Source organism: Corvus moneduloides, chromosome 3 (assembly GCF_009650955.1).
Source record: "Corvus moneduloides isolate bCorMon1 chromosome 3, bCorMon1.pri, whole genome shotgun sequence".
Lineage (NCBI taxonomy): Eukaryota > Metazoa > Chordata > Aves > Passeriformes > Corvidae > Corvus > Corvus moneduloides.
Genome location: NC_045478.1, coordinates 118,453,406 through 118,469,031, shown reverse-complemented (window position 1 = coordinate 118,469,031; position 15,626 = coordinate 118,453,406). Strand labels below are relative to the sequence as shown.

The 15,626-nt window shown below is 38.9% G+C and overlaps 1 protein-coding gene across 3 annotated transcripts in view; it reads right to left on the bottom strand.

Moving 5' to 3' along the window:
- Positions 1 to 15,626, bottom strand: part of XPO1 (exportin 1) — a 36,867-nt gene that overhangs the window by 16,040 nt on the left and 5,201 nt on the right. For all 3 annotated transcript variants that reach the window (XM_032103735.1, XM_032103734.1, XM_032103736.1), the window contains 7 exons: positions 12,538 to 12,639; positions 8,598 to 8,670; positions 1,178 to 1,239; positions 1,054 to 1,098; positions 785 to 966; positions 261 to 309; positions 50 to 169 (listed from right to left, as the gene is read on the bottom strand). In XM_032103735.1, the coding sequence (XP_031959626.1) occupies positions 50 to 169; positions 261 to 309; positions 785 to 966; positions 1,054 to 1,098; positions 1,178 to 1,239; positions 8,598 to 8,670; positions 12,538 to 12,639 (633 nt within the window). The remainder of the gene's footprint in view (positions 1 to 49; positions 170 to 260; positions 310 to 784; positions 967 to 1,053; positions 1,099 to 1,177; positions 1,240 to 8,597; positions 8,671 to 12,537; positions 12,640 to 15,626) is intronic.

Here is a 15,626-nt window from a genome sequence, read left to right as displayed (position 1 = left end):
CCACAACTTGTATTTAAATTTAAGAGCTGTCATTTTTTTGCAAGAGTACCTTGTATATTAGTGTGCTGATTAACTTGGTCTCAAATATATATCCCAGAGGAATCCAGTTCAGAAATCGTAGCAAAGTTTCCAAAGTTGCATGGACTAAGGGAGCGTTTTGGGAGTTTTCCTGCAAATGACCATTTAGAGTTTATGACATTGTGACACTGCTAGGCACAAAGGGGGAATTTTGAAAACATAATTAAAGAAATACGACTTACCATCACAAACTGACACAGTTGAAATATCTGAGAGAATTCATTACACATGCTGTAAAAAAAAAAAAAAAAAATTTAAAAACGAAGCATTTCCACATTTCATAAATCAAAATATCTTATGCTCACAGGACAGGTCCTGAAGACCTATGCCCATGGAAGCATTCAAAAGCCACCTGGCTTTTCCCCATTTTCATGGTAATAATGCATATTTTAAGTAGCTTGAAGCCTGTGCCTGCAAATTCTGGCTAAGAAAATACAATCAATCAATGCTGAATGCTGTGTTAAAAGGGTGGGAACCATCAGTCAACAGATGCTACTTGTAGCAAGGTACAAATCCCTGTGTGTACAAAGTGAAGTTAGGGATCCCCTAGGAGTACTGCTTCAAAGAAAAATCAGTAACCCTCTTGGGCTCAGAAATGGAATTGCACAGCTGTAGGTGTTCACACAAAGGCTCCAAGTGAGAGCAACTATTTAGCAGCAAGCACAAAGTCTACTCTGATCATTAAGATTTAAACAGATATACTTGCCTGTCTTTCAAATGCTTAGCTTTTACTTGAGTAATCTGGCCACTGGAAAAATCAAACACTTCTTCACTCAGCAGTTTCAGGATCACCATGTTGTTCTGACAGAGGCTCTCGCTGGTCCTGCTGGCTCCCACAATATCGCTGATAAACGTCGGCCAGTGCTTCGGCCACTCCTGTTTCAGGATCTGCAAAGTGGGGCAGCCACACGTGAGACACACAGCAAAGTCAGAGACTTTACAGTAAGGTTTAAAATGTTATGAACTCTGGCTTACCTGAACAAGAATCATATTCAGTTTCCCAATATACACCTTCTCTTTCTGGAGAAGAGAAGAGAAGAGTCAGGTTTTGCATAATACTCCCCCCTCCCTCACCCTTGCCTGAGAACCCTTCACTTACTTCTACACATGTTGGGTCAGATGAGGTCTTGATAATCAGGCCAACAACATATTTTTTAATACCTGCAGAAGATGTAGGAATTTATTTTCAGCTATGCCAGATATCACAGATGTAGCAATAAATATTTCTGAATTCAGATTCTTCATGTTTTTAAACAAGAAACACCTCTAAGGGTCAGATAAGCATGCATCAGTGAGCATCCTTCTTGTGTGCTACATGGGAAAAATTCACCTTTATCAGTCCTGACAGGGGATATTTCAGATGTACAAAAAGGCTTTACACCTAAACTATTTCAATAAACCAAAAGGAAAACACAGTAAGGATTAGAGTGTCCTTGCAGTAGTTTGTACCAGATCGAAGTGAACTCAAAGAATAAACAGAACTTAACTAAGTGTGACTCCAGTTTCAAGGCCAAGTTTGCTAAACTGCACGGAAAGCTTTGACACATCACCTGCACTGCATGCAGAAGTTCAGAGATGCTCCAGTCTACTTAGGTGATCCATTTTAAAGACAGGAATTCCTAAACACAGCACTTCAAAGTCAAGCACTGTGCCAGAGCTTAGCAAAGCTTCCCCTGTGAAATCTTACAAGAACAGAACTTAAAACTTCATTCACTAATACAGCACAATTCATTTGAGTGTGAACCACTGTGCATTTATAGCACATATGGATGCCGTGAGTTCAGAAACTCTTAATAAATTCTACTTTATTGCTTTTTTTCTTCTTACATTGGCAATTGGCCAACCAGGGGCACAGAGTGTGTTTCTTCTACAAATGTTTTTGAATTATTTTAGCTTTCAGCTCTACCATAAAACAAAAAAAATCCCCAATCACTGTAGAAAGCCACACTGCCAAAAGTTTCATTTTGCCACCTAATCCTCAGCTCACTCCTAATTCCTAAATCCATGGAAACAATGACTTTCCAAGTGACAATATCCGTGTCTAAACCCATTCTGTACAAGAACACCTGACTCCCAGGAAAAGGCACGCACAGAGGGCCTGGAGTCACGACTCAGGCAACATTCCAAAAGTTCAGCCCTGACACCACGCTTCAAACCGGGCAAGTGTTTTCTTGTCATAAGGAAGTTTGAGAATTGGTGGATGCTTTACTATTCAAATTCATGAACCCAAAAATCTTGTTTCAATCATTTCTTCAACCAGACAAGTCAGCTGACTCACGCAGACAACATGCATATGTTGAAGACTTCAGAAGTTGTCACTTCAAGGAGAAGAATGTCTTCTGTTGCAGACGTAATCCACAGCCTCTGTTCTAAGTTTTAAAACTTGTCTAAGACTCAGCCAAAGTTAAGAATTTTTTTTTTCATTTCAGGCTTAAGCAACAGGATTAAAGGGGACAGTTTATTAATTGCATCCTCGTGAAAACTGGAAAAACTAGATCCAGACTTTGAGCCATTAGATACATACTAGCCAGGAGCTGTTCTACAGGCAGTTCCAATTACAAGTGAACTATTCATCATCACCAACTGGGATCAATTCACATTACTCCAGGAGAATGGTCATTAATAAAGTATCACTGGGTAAGAGTTATTACCAAGCGCTGGTCTGACATCATAGGCCTGGTCTGATATTTTAAACCTAAAACACACTCTTTGCTGAAACATTACAGTAATTCACAAATGAGATATGAAAGCCCCCAGAATAGTAGGGAAATAGGTCTGCAGTGCCAGAAACTAAACTATTATAACCATCTGCCAAACCACTAAGGGAAGCCTACTGTTGCAACTCTTTGCGTTTCAAAATGGAATTAAAAGGTTGCTCTTAGAGTTCCAACGGCAAATCCATGGTCTTTTCCATCTTGCTGCATCAATGGCATTGTGCAATTCAGTAACAACTTGAATATTGTGCTGCCATCCTTCCAGCTTTGAGACCAGCAGAGGAGAACAGCTGCTCTGCTCCACAGTTTCTCCATTAGAAAAATAAAAGTAAAAATGGTGACCACAGCTCAAAAGACAACCTCCAAAGTTTGCTCCTTTTCACACATCATGCTGCAGGCTCCTGAGGTCGTCCATCCAGAGAACAAAGTCACATTCTTAATCCCTTAAAAGCAGCAGCTATCCAATTCGCTAATGCTCTTTTTGGATCAGATGTCATTTTCTACTTTTTCTTTTTTTACTTCAGGTGTTATAGTTTCTGCTCCATATTTAATTGCTCATTTATTTGTCATTTCATAGGAAAGATAATTTTCAGCAGAACAAATATATGTCAAATTTATATTCAGATAAAAATCAACCCAGAGGCTCATTACCATTTTTCAGCAGAACATGTCCAAGAAACTGTTCAGGGGTAGAAGTCCATGGGATAAGCTAAAAGCACCATGTCTGGGGAACTTAAAAGGAAGTGTTATGTTAAAAAGGAAAGCACGAGACATGCACAAGCCCCACAACCACTGCCTAGAAGGTCTCCTTCCATCACAGAAGCCGCTGAACAAGTCTTGTAGATGCCAACACCACAACTGCCAAGTTCAGGCCCTTCATGGAGCCAAGCAGGAAGAGACAGACAGTGCAGGACCTTCCAATAAAACAAAACAAAAGCCACACCAACCACAACACCCAGGACACACAAAATGTTCTTCAAAGATCATCCGACCTTACAACTGCACTGATCTCAGGACAACATGCAACCAAAGGGAGCAGACCCTGCTTCAGGCCTGGACCAGCCCCACTGCTGGCATTTTCTGGAAAGTGAAGCCCAGGAACTACTTTTGTATCAAGTACCATAAAAGGGATGACAGAGCAAGGACATGAACTCGAGGCCTTTTAGAACATTCCTGGATGTCCATTAGATACTGTCATCCTTCTGTGAAAGTTGCTCCTCGACAGAGAGGCAAACATCCAGTAAAACTGAAACACTTCCTGGAGGGAAAGTTGTTTTCCCAAGTGACCCAATGCTGAGAGTGGAACTGGGACAGTGAGGAACGTCACAGCATCCAATATGAGTAATTTCTGCAGCCTGAACTTGAGGCAATATCCTACAGTTTAACTTTTGGTTGTGCTCTAGGAAGCCATTACCTCTCCTGTACTCTGTGTACCTGAGCACAGAGTTCCTGTCACAGCCCAGTACAGCAGGTAAATAACCATGGACACAATCAGCAAACACACACCTGCAACAAACCCACTTGTTGTCCTCAAGGCACACAAGCACAGCCTTCTGTGCAGTCACAGAGCACAAGCATTTAACAAGTGTCAGAAATTATTCTAGCTGGTGCTGCAGATGCAAGCTCACTCTAATTTACTAAAATTACTAAATTTTGTGCTTGTATTAAAGAATAATAGGCATAAATGAATCAGGTGGGCAATGTAACTCAGCAAATTAACGTTATTTTGCAATCAAAATTAGAATTTCAAATGCTAAAGCTGAGCTGTCCCCTCTGGGGATGTTGATATGCATACACACTTACATTGAACTGTTTAGCCCCAAAAGGTAGTCGAAATACTATCTTATTTTTAGTGTTAAGAAACAATTCTTTCCCATACAGTCCCACAAATGATCTTTCCCCCTTAGTGATGAACTGAATCAATTCGTAATTTATTTGTTTTTCAACAGAAAACTCAAGAAAACTCTGAAAAAAGGGACAGAGTTTGTCTTCACACACACACACACACACGGAAGTGCCATGTAGCTCATCCCCCCCTTCATTACCAAGAACCAAGGAAACATCTTCCTCATGAAGCAGGCCAGGAATTTCCATTAAAATATCTCATCACTGCACAGAAAAACCTCCTCTACAGCAGCTTCCACTGCACCAAAAGCTTTACACTCAACTCCAGGACCTTCCTGGAAAACGCTGAACTGCATCTCTGAACACTTCACTTTCTCATTTCAGAATGAGAAAAATGGTACAAGCAATTTGTGTTTCGTAATGAAGAAGTGCTTTATCCATTCCAACTCCAAACACTCCAGACAAGCTCGCTCTGTTCAGGGGAACAGTATTCCATTTCACAATGCAGGATTAATGAAACGTATCACTGCACTGAAGACCAAAAAGCCTTTCTTTCCAGGCAGGTTTTCACACTGCCAGAGAAAATCCTTTTGAGACCACAGCACTAATCAAATGCCATCCTTTCTGAGTGCTATTAAACAATCAACTCCAAAGGATATCAGAATTTAAAGCAATTTAGTATCACACCTCAATAAACCGAGAACTTCAACTTGAGAATGATGGCAAAATACCCTGGCAATGAGCCAAGTTCAGCACTGCCTGGGATGTTCTGGAATACATCACCCGCTGCAGCGAGGCTTCAATGAAAACCACATGACATCATTTGTGTACGTGGAAGAGCCATTCCAAGCACTCTCCCGAGGACTACATAAATCACCCAGAGCAAGGCTAACCATTGCTGGGGGCTATGACCAAACATGTCTCAAGGCTGAACACTCAGGCCAGGCATCTGATTTAACTGAATTTTGCCCCTTCTGTGCCTTATAAACTCCACTTTGTCTACAGAACCAACTGGTTCCCACTGCTAACTCCAAAAGCAAACCAAAAATCAAGAATAACAAAAAGCAGAGTAGTCACAAGTACTTTAGAACTGTAAATTGATTGTTTTGCCCAAATCCTGTTTCAGAATTATGGAAAGATAAAAATGAACTCTTCAAAAGTGCTCACAAACACCACCACCTGAGGAGCAGAAAGCTACTTTACAAAAGTTAAAGGCACCAGGGCCAGAAAAGCCCAAACCCAAAAGCTATTTTAAAACAAAAGCAAACTTCAGAACAGAGTTTCAAGTCTAAAGAATGTATCTGAAGAAAACATTTTCCTCCTTGCATTTAAAATTCCAGGCTGGAAGCTGAAACCTCCCAGCATTCAGACAGAAGCAGTAACAAACCTCTGGCTAACCTCAAGGCCCAACAAGTCATTCTGATGTACGACTCGTTAAAAAACAACAACAACTTTTTTTAAAAGTTACAGTTCAGGCTCTGAAATTAACAGCATTGCTTTATTTCTCCCAACAAGTCTCAGGAAGTCGTTTCAAAAACTTTTTTTATTCACTGACAATTTAATTCAGATCTGCTCTTAACTTCAGCTGCTGTTGCTACAAAGGGGGAACAGTGTTTTTCTCATAAATGCATTTAGTTTCCTCTTAACCAAGAGTAAGATTTGTCAGCTGTATTTACTACACAAACCAATGAGACATGCAGAAAACATCTTTTATAAATTAAGATATAAAGTAAAACTGATTTGAAACCTGCATGGTTTGCTTTGTCACTAAGCATTCCATTGCATGCTGAGTTTCAGTTTCCTGCACACACATTCCACCAGTTACACTTCAAACAGGAAAATCCTGTCAACCAAAGAATGGCTGGAGTCAAGGAAACCTCAATTTAACCAGCCTTACTATCTCCCAAGTAATCAAGCCACCTGAATAAGCTCTGGAGCAGTTCTCTTGCACCAGCCAGTATCATCAGCCAAAAAAAAAAAAAAAAAATTAAAAAACAACCACCACAGACCAGATCAAACTGGATTAGAGATGAAACAGATTCTCCCTCCTACACCACTGAGGCCAAGCTGGATAAAATGCCATGGTACAGTAAATACATTTGGTTCCTCTTCTACCACACAAGTAAAAGCCAGCTAACCCAGTTTCCCTAAAACAGGACAAAAGTCAATTTCACAATTTTAGTTTGGCTGTCAAAGGGAAAATGTTTTAAAAGCTGAACAAACAACACACTTTTGCCAGTATAAAGGATTTTTTTATTTCCTCTGGAGTTTTCATAGATACGTAAGTCAGGAAACATAAGAATAAAATACCTCAAGATGATTAGACAACTACAGACAATAACTTTATTTTGCCTTGTAACACATGGAGTTATTGCATCTTCTTAGATGGCAGGAACCACTCCACACCACTATCACTGCTAGAGATAAAATGACCCAAAGCACAGTCAGCAGCAACCTCATCCTACCACCACTACTTCTCAGCTCTCCTATGGATTAAGAGCATAACTTTTAAGACTTTGAACTCCTGCATTACATCCTGTATTTGGCACTTGTTCAGTTCCAAACAATCAAGTCAAGTCCATCCCTGTGACATCTGTTCCACTACACCTCCCTTCACAGGTGGGCGGTACTAACAACTCCTCCTCTTCCTCCTGTTCAGCTCCCACGGCCAAAAACTTTAGGAGAAAACTTCCAAATGCTGAAACTAAGTTCTCATAGTCAAGAAAGTAACAAAATATGGCTGAGCTAAGATACTCCAATAATTAAAGGCACAAAGAACATTTAACTTTAGCTAACTAAGGTGCTCTCTTTTAGTTTCTCAAAAGGGCATAGCTGTATCTGAGCCTGAGCTGAAGCTGTTCCCTAGAAACCTCCAGAATGAATAGAAGCTTCACTTTCAGTTTTACTTTCAAAGACAGCTACCCCTTGCCAACCTATAGTTGGAAGAGATGGGGGAAAGGTGAGAAGAGGAATAAGCACAAAAATGAGTAAGTCTCTCTATGCATTTGTTTTCAGCAACATTTACAATCTGTTTTAATTAATATAGTTTCAGAACTGAAACACTGGCAGTAAAAATTTAAAGCATGTCTCTGCATGGTTAATAAAAGCTCACAGCAGAACACAGAAATCTGGAATACTTTTAATTAGTTCCAAGACCAGCTTTTAGTAAAAAGCCAGGTATAGAACAGTGACAGCATTTAATGTGAAGAATTTAAAGTGGTTGCACGTTATGTTTTGAAGTCCAAGTTGTGATGACCTGACAGCCAGCCATGTGAATAAGCACTAACCCTGTACCACAGGTGGACCTCCATTTACTGTAGCCAATGTCTAAAAGCCAGCAACACTGCAAGCTATAGGAGAGGGGAAAACCCAAAAACCAAACACAGCGTTTATTTTAAGACTTCCAGCTTCCTTGCAGTGATGGGAGACTGGGGGTTACCCTACACTGCACCAACTACAGCAATCTGCCTGTTTATACTCCTCCATGAATTAAGCCTAACAGAATGAGTGACCATCAGTAGGTAAAAAAGTGCATTTACTTAGTGTTTCTATTTTAAAACCATTGTCGCTGGTTACAATTTCAAAGTAATTACATAAACCTACACAAGGTAACAAGTGGACCACAGAGTGTACTAGAAAATGACAGAACACTGCTGGGACTACACACACAGCTCAGAGAGAGTGAAGAAAACCCCCTGTGCCAAGTACAGAGAATGAAAACCTCTACCTCAAATGCCAGGGGCTCACCTCAGATGTTTCAAAACTACCAGTCACGCCTTTTCCACAAATTTACAGAATTTTAGCTGCTCATCAACCCACTGAGACCACTACCACAAAAGGGAAAGACGTGGTTTCATCATTCAAGATGATCATGACACGACAGAAAGTTACTTAGAGACTGACAGTCTGAATCTCAGCTAATACACAAAGTTACGAAGGAAGACAAAAATCTCTCCATACCTTCGCACTGGTTCCTTGGAAGAATCTTCCATCTTGTTTTTATCACATTTTCCAAGATTTGCAGTCCATAATACTGAAATTGGAGAAGAACAAAATGTGAGTACATTACTGTAGGACTAACTAACTTGCAGGACTCTCATTCAATCAGACATTCACACTTAATGTCTAAGACTTCAAGATTATTAAACTAACAATTTTATTAAATATATGTCTATTCACCCATTTACTGAGGTTTCATGCATCGCATTTTCTTGTTTTATTCTTGGCTATACTAAGTCCTGCTGTTTGATCATGCTCACACCAGGAGGGGGGGAAAAAACTATAATGAAAAGCCCTCTGGCAGACAATTTTGACTATCTGGAAAAGCAGCAGCCAGATATGAATTTGTATCATATATGACTGCTCCTACGTTTGAGTATTAACACAACCAGGCTCCTAAAATATTTAGCAGCTTGGATGGTGTCTCAAGCTACCTATTGTTCCTCTAAGAGCTGGGAAAAAAAAAAAAATCTTGTCTTAGCATCACATGTCCTGACACTGGCACTTTCTAGAGAAAGTATTTCCCAAGCTTCACTGGTGTGTTACTTTAGGAACAGCAAGACAACCCACAGGTTTATTTAATTTCAATCCCCACCCCAATATGGCAGCTATTTCTACTATTTAAAGATGAACTTTTGTGCTCAGTCAAAGAACAATAAAAATGTGAATAAGCTCTTGGAAATCATTTTACCTTTCAGGAATTCCTTCCTATGTTCTTACCCAAAACCATTAACGTTGCAAATGGCCATTCCCTCTGCCCATTTGTCCCTACTGCCAACTCACAGTAACAGGGAAAGAAGTTTGTCATGGTATGATCAAAGAACTTTAATATGTAAAACCCCATTAGCATGAATAGACAGGAGAGAAAAGGGGATGAGGAGTTTTGCATTTACTTTATCTGCAGTGGATTAGGAAGAAAAAAAAAAAAAGGTCACATCAATGCCTGAAAGGTAAACTCAAGTTTTCACAGTTCCAAGTTTGGCTGAGAATAAGAGTTCCTCTTTAAAATGGTTAGTTGTTACACAAAGTAGGATCATTAGCATTTCGACCAAAGGGATCATACAGACTTCTGTTTAATTAAAAAAACACAATGTAGACTGTCCCAAACTACATTGTACTAAAAGAGCATTTTTGCTGTTCTCATCTTAACATAACCTACACATCCCTTTGCTTTTCTATCTGATCCCAGTTCCCAGGAGATTTCAGGTGCACATCCTGTATTTGCAAAATATTCTGTCCCCTTCCAAAATCTTGGGCACCAAGAAAAATTATGAATTACAGAAAGTTGGCAGGGTAGTTTTATTTCCTCCATGGTCAGCAGCAAAAGCTTATCAACTAGATTTTAACCTGCAAATTGACTTAATTATGTGACATAAAAGCTAAATGAAATCAAGGGAATTTTCATGAAGGAAAACGTGCAAAAACATTCTTAAGCAAAATGCTTCACAGGAAGTGATTTCAGCCACTGCTATAAGCTTACAGACACCATCTGCAACTGATCCAGGCTCAGGATACAAAACATACTTACAAAAGCTCCTAACAATGTTGACAGTATGCATATTTATATCAGACAGTGCTAACTTTCCTGAAGCACATCTAAACACCAGTGAAATTTCTACGTTCTACAGGCATACACATTAATTTTTCAGGTAACAACTAACTAGAAATGTTCATTTTCTTCCAAACTTTTTTCCACAGGTGAACTTACTTAGCTTTTACACCAAAATGGCAAGTCTAATTTCATTTTAAATAAACATCAGATGACCAAATGAAACTTAAATGAAAAATCTAACAACAGACTAAGGACAGACATCATCTTTAGTGGGTTTTCCCTTCACTTAGAATTTCCTCGAGTCAAAGAAAAGGACAGACACCTCTAGCAATCTGACACACCTATCCCTCATTACCTGCTCAAACATCTCATTTGGGTTCATGGACCTTAAGCTGTTCATGCTGTAAAGGTTTCTACTCACTCTTTTGTACATAAGTGACTTCAGTTCTGCCCTCTGCAGTGTCTTGTTCACTTCTTCCTCTGTCCTGAAAATATTCCTTTCCCCTAACACTCACATGTGACACTGAAAAGCAGCAGCAGTACAACCCTCACCTGCACATCCTCCTTGCCACACCACACTGAAAGGGCTCCATCAGCCTCACCAACCCGCAAGGGGCCTTCCGGGGTTTTTACTTTGTTTCATTTGATTCAACAGGTCTAGTTACTCTCATTTCTCTGATAATGACAAACACCACTCCCAAAAAAGTCACTGATAGCAATACAAAGTTCTGCCTTTTAATCAACTGCTGCAACAGTACATGTGAACACTTTTTAACTTCGTGTAAAACAGAAGCCTCTCAAAAACTCATTTGCTCCTGGTTTGCTTGTTGCTAATTGTCTATCTCTAATTCACTGCCCAGTTATGAAGATGAGGGACAGGCAACAGCAAAGACTCAAAAAAAAAAAAAAAAAAAAAAAAAAAAAAAAAAAGGCATGAAATGATCCCTATGGTAGAAATTTCTATGGCACCCTTATTACTTATTTTATGCACCGAATCCCTTTCCCTCCCACCTCCCAAGAAACAAAAAACAATTGATGAACAGAATTCAGTTAAAGGGAATCAAAAGGGTAGACCTTGTGGAGGCCTGCCGTCAAAGCCTAGCTGTGTCAGTTGCACAGGAAGACACCCCTTTTCTTCCTATTACAAGCAATCAACATAATGGAACATTATGATTAATATCAGGTAGTGTTAACAGCTTTAATTAAAGAAAAAATATGATTGCATAAAAGCCAAATGTCATAGTGCATAAATTTAGCACCAAATCATTCGCAATTTATGTAAATTGAAGAATTCTTTACCTGTTGCTTTCTTTCTGTTCCTCTAATCATCTCATTTTTCACAAGACAAATTTGAGTTTTTAAAAATACTGTTGATAAATCAACTTAAACATTAGTAATGTCTGTCAGTATAAAAAGCAAAGTTTACCAGGCAAGCAAACAGGCAAACACTGTTACTTAAAGGTGCTTAAAGGTGTTACTTTGAGGAAGTTCTTTAAACTGTTTTCCCCTCAACTTCAGAGAGCAATGAAAAAAAAAAATGAACTGCTTCATGAATACCACATGATTTCAGAAACCATCCAAACACAATTTTTTCTGTTTGAACACAGCGTGTATCCAGCAGAAAAACATGCATGTCAGTTATTTGAGATAATAATCATCAAACTGAAGACAGTGAAAACACATTTTGATCATCTTTTTGGCTCAAACTTCACAAGTCTCAGGTAAAGCATTTCAAATTGCAGAAAAAGCCCTGAATGCTGCCCATTTTAGCCTTTACCATGATGGATGGATTTCCAACAGCAGTACAAAGCAAATGTGTTCTGCACAGAAGCAAAGAATTGATGTGCTACAAACTTTAGGGTGCTTAACCTTTACTGATTTCTCAAAACCTTGGCCTAATAAGGTTTATTTTGTTTTTAACACACCTAGGCACAAATTTTCTCCTCAGATACATGCACATGGCTTTCATTATGATCACAAATAGCCAAGCACTTATCCAAGGACAAAACGTGGCTCTAGGAGACTTTTCATTACTCAGATTTATACAGACACAATACCAATCTTGGGAACTGGCATAATGCTTGTAAGTGCCTTGAAAAAAACTCTGTGTATCCAATTTAGCTCATCCTCAAAAAAAAAAGGGGAGGGAGAAACTCTTGGCAATGTAAAAGGAGGTCTGAATATTTTTTCATTTACAGCTCTTGTTTAAAGCTGACTTTGAGAACAAGACAATTAAAAAAAAATGTGTTTTGAATCAAGAAAGTCTATGGCTAAAAATGAGACACCTTCCTCAAAGTTTATGAATGGAAGAAAGAGGAAACCCAAATAAATAAAAGTTAATTTGCTTACTTTGGTATTCATGTTCTGAGAGAACTCCAAAATAGTATCAACTCTTGTCCATGCATCAGGATGTTCTTTTAAGTGAGTCAACACTTCTTGTGCCATTCTTTGCTAAAAGAAAATTTGATTTGAAAAATTGTTAGCATTAGATCATTTAAGAAGTTATATACTGTCAGTGAAGATATCAATATGTAACACTGCATTTAAACTACTTATCTAAGCATTAGGCAGAACTCAACCGCAGCAACAAGTCCCTTAAGCCTCCTTCTGTGACAGCTGAAGCTTAGTAACAACCAAACTCCAAAAGCCCATCGATGCAGGACAGTAATAACTCACTTCCACTCTTCCATCCTGAATGATTCATCCAGACCAGCAGTGAACATGCAAGAACAGCACACATTATGGGGAAAACCTACTAGGGAATGAAGTTTTCTCCCCTTCCACAAAGTCATCCAGATAAAACTTAATTCTAGGGTACCCAAACTTTCTAGTTCCAGTACAAACACTCATATGAAGTTGCCAGCTTTAAGGAGCACTGCATTGTGCTGCAAAGGTGCTGATGTAGGAACTGTTGATTTTATTCTGAAGAACCACAGAGCAGAGCATTAGGTCTCCAATCTCTCCTTCTGAGGGATCCTTGGTGTACCTAACAACCTACAAAACCATAATAAAAACCTACTGGTGGGAGGAAGGGAGTTGGTCATGCTAATGGTTTGCTCTTCCTTCGGACTGACATTATCAATTACTATCCTACATACTGTGGTTTCTTGAAAACCTCATCTGAAGCAATTACACACTGAAATAGTTGAACTCATTTTAGCCATCCTTTTCAAAATCCTAGATGTCCTCAAGTCAATAATCTTTAGGGAGCCGAACTGATGTCAGCCATTTCCAAAAGTGCAGTGTACTGACAAATCTTGTTGCAAATTGTATCCCCTACAAGCATCAGGCACTGCCTTCCCAACGAGGTGGACATCTTAAAACACAACTAACAGAACTTAGCTCATTCTCTCACTGCACTGCAGAGCCAACTCAACAGAGCTGCAAAGCAATTAAAGCTTTACTTTAGGATTAACTTCAAAAGTTAGAACTTACTACAGCCATGCAGACTTCTAGTCTCATCCAAGTACATACTTGAGCCATACTTACACCATCAACTGGTGTAAGAAAACACGTATTTTCAGTTAACTTAGAAACCCAATCAAGACCCCAAATCTATATACATAAAATGCAAGAAACAGACAAAATTGGCATGTGATTTACAAAATAAAATTGGAGGTTCCAACAGGAAAGAGCAAGTATGTCTAAACTATCTGTACAACACTACTTGCACCCCTACTTGATAGAATTGAGTACAGCAGAGCAACTGGACCAGCAAGTAGGTCCCTGCAGATTTGACATGGAGAAGTACCATACAAATGTTCTGCTTAAGTCCACAACCAGTGCAGCCATATTGTTAGAGTATGACATCAGAATTCAAAAAAAAATAAAACCAAACAAACAGAAAACCAGCACTTTTAATACACTTTAGTTTTAAAAGGGAAGAAATAGCTGTATTACTTCCAGGTTCAATCTGAAAGTGTGTTTGTATATTGGCCTCCTGTTTGCTTCTAATACTGGTGACATATCCCAGGATCGAATTTCAACACCAACAAAACAGACACTCCATATCCTTCTCCCAGCGCTGAGAGGTTTGCTCTCATACCCATTAACCCCTTTTCTGGACATCAAACACTGTAGTTTCATAAACTAATAATAAATTTAATGTAAGTATAAATTTAGTAATAATGGTTAATCAAGAACAAAGTCTCATGGTACTGTTGGTACCAAAAAAAAAAATTTGCAAATAATCTTTCTGGACATGTGAAGATCTAACAGATCAATGGAATTAAGAGGCTGGAATGAGTCCAGGTAAATATCTGTGAGTTGCATGAAATCTCCCTTAGTCATGTGTTGCACTGGGGTGGGGACATTCTTTCTTTTCAGAGAAGTATACCCAAAAAAGCTAAGAGAAAAAAATTTAAATCTCCAGGACAGAAAATAGCTTATTGCTTGCCTAATATAGATCAACAGATAAGTTTTGCAAGCAGAGATAAGAACTAAGCAGAAGGAGGAGGCAGGTGAATCTGAAAGCAAGTTCAGCACAGGCCATTCAGGTTGCATTCTAAACCTGTTTTACCCTGACATTACCCTGACCTATTCCAGGAAAACCACTGGTAATCTCCCAATTTTAATATTTAATTTCCTCAACTCCTATTATTCCTGTCACCCTTTAATACAGGGCTTGAGCTGTCAGACTCCACTGAGAACCATTTTTTCCTGCAGGAACCTTTGAACCCCCTTGAAGAGGGAAAAGCTCAGACTCCCTGAAATGTCTCCATTTTGGAAGTGCACCCAAACAGCTGACTGAAGCTTCACTGAGGTGATACATGTATTTAAAACAAGTTTCTATCATAACTCACTTTTGCCAGTAAAACACCACCTCCTGAATTTTTGCTTCTTACTGCATTGATTTTCTAGATACTGGAGACTTTTCCCAGCTGTTTCAAGTGAAGCAACTTCTCACAATGCCAGAACAATGGCAATTTGATCACTGTATTTAGTGTTAATCCTTTATTTTCCTTATAAACTTTTCCCAACTTTTTCCACTCTCTTCAAACCAAACAATATTACAAGCATCACCTATTTTGCAGGGCAGTAAAGCAGATCACAAAACGAATGCTACAGATGTCCACACTTTTAGGGCAAAAAGCTGCAAGGAGTTTTCTGTCATTCAAGCACTTAGAAAACTACAGCAAGTAACTACTTGAATTTAGAACACTCAAAATGCAAATATTTCAGAAAACAACAAGGTATTTCAAAACCTACTGGAATTCACATTAGTAAGCTTTACAAAAGCTTTTTCCCCCCCCCCTAAAAAGATACACAAAGCAAGTACATATCATTGTTTATTCTAACAGCTGGAAAGAATAGAAAAGCATCAGCTACTTTGTCCCATTTAATTCACTTATTGTTGTGCAAGACTATCTTAGTAAGAGATGCCTAACACTGAAACTCCCAATTTGTTTAGCCTGAACAATTAAAATCTGCCAGAAGAG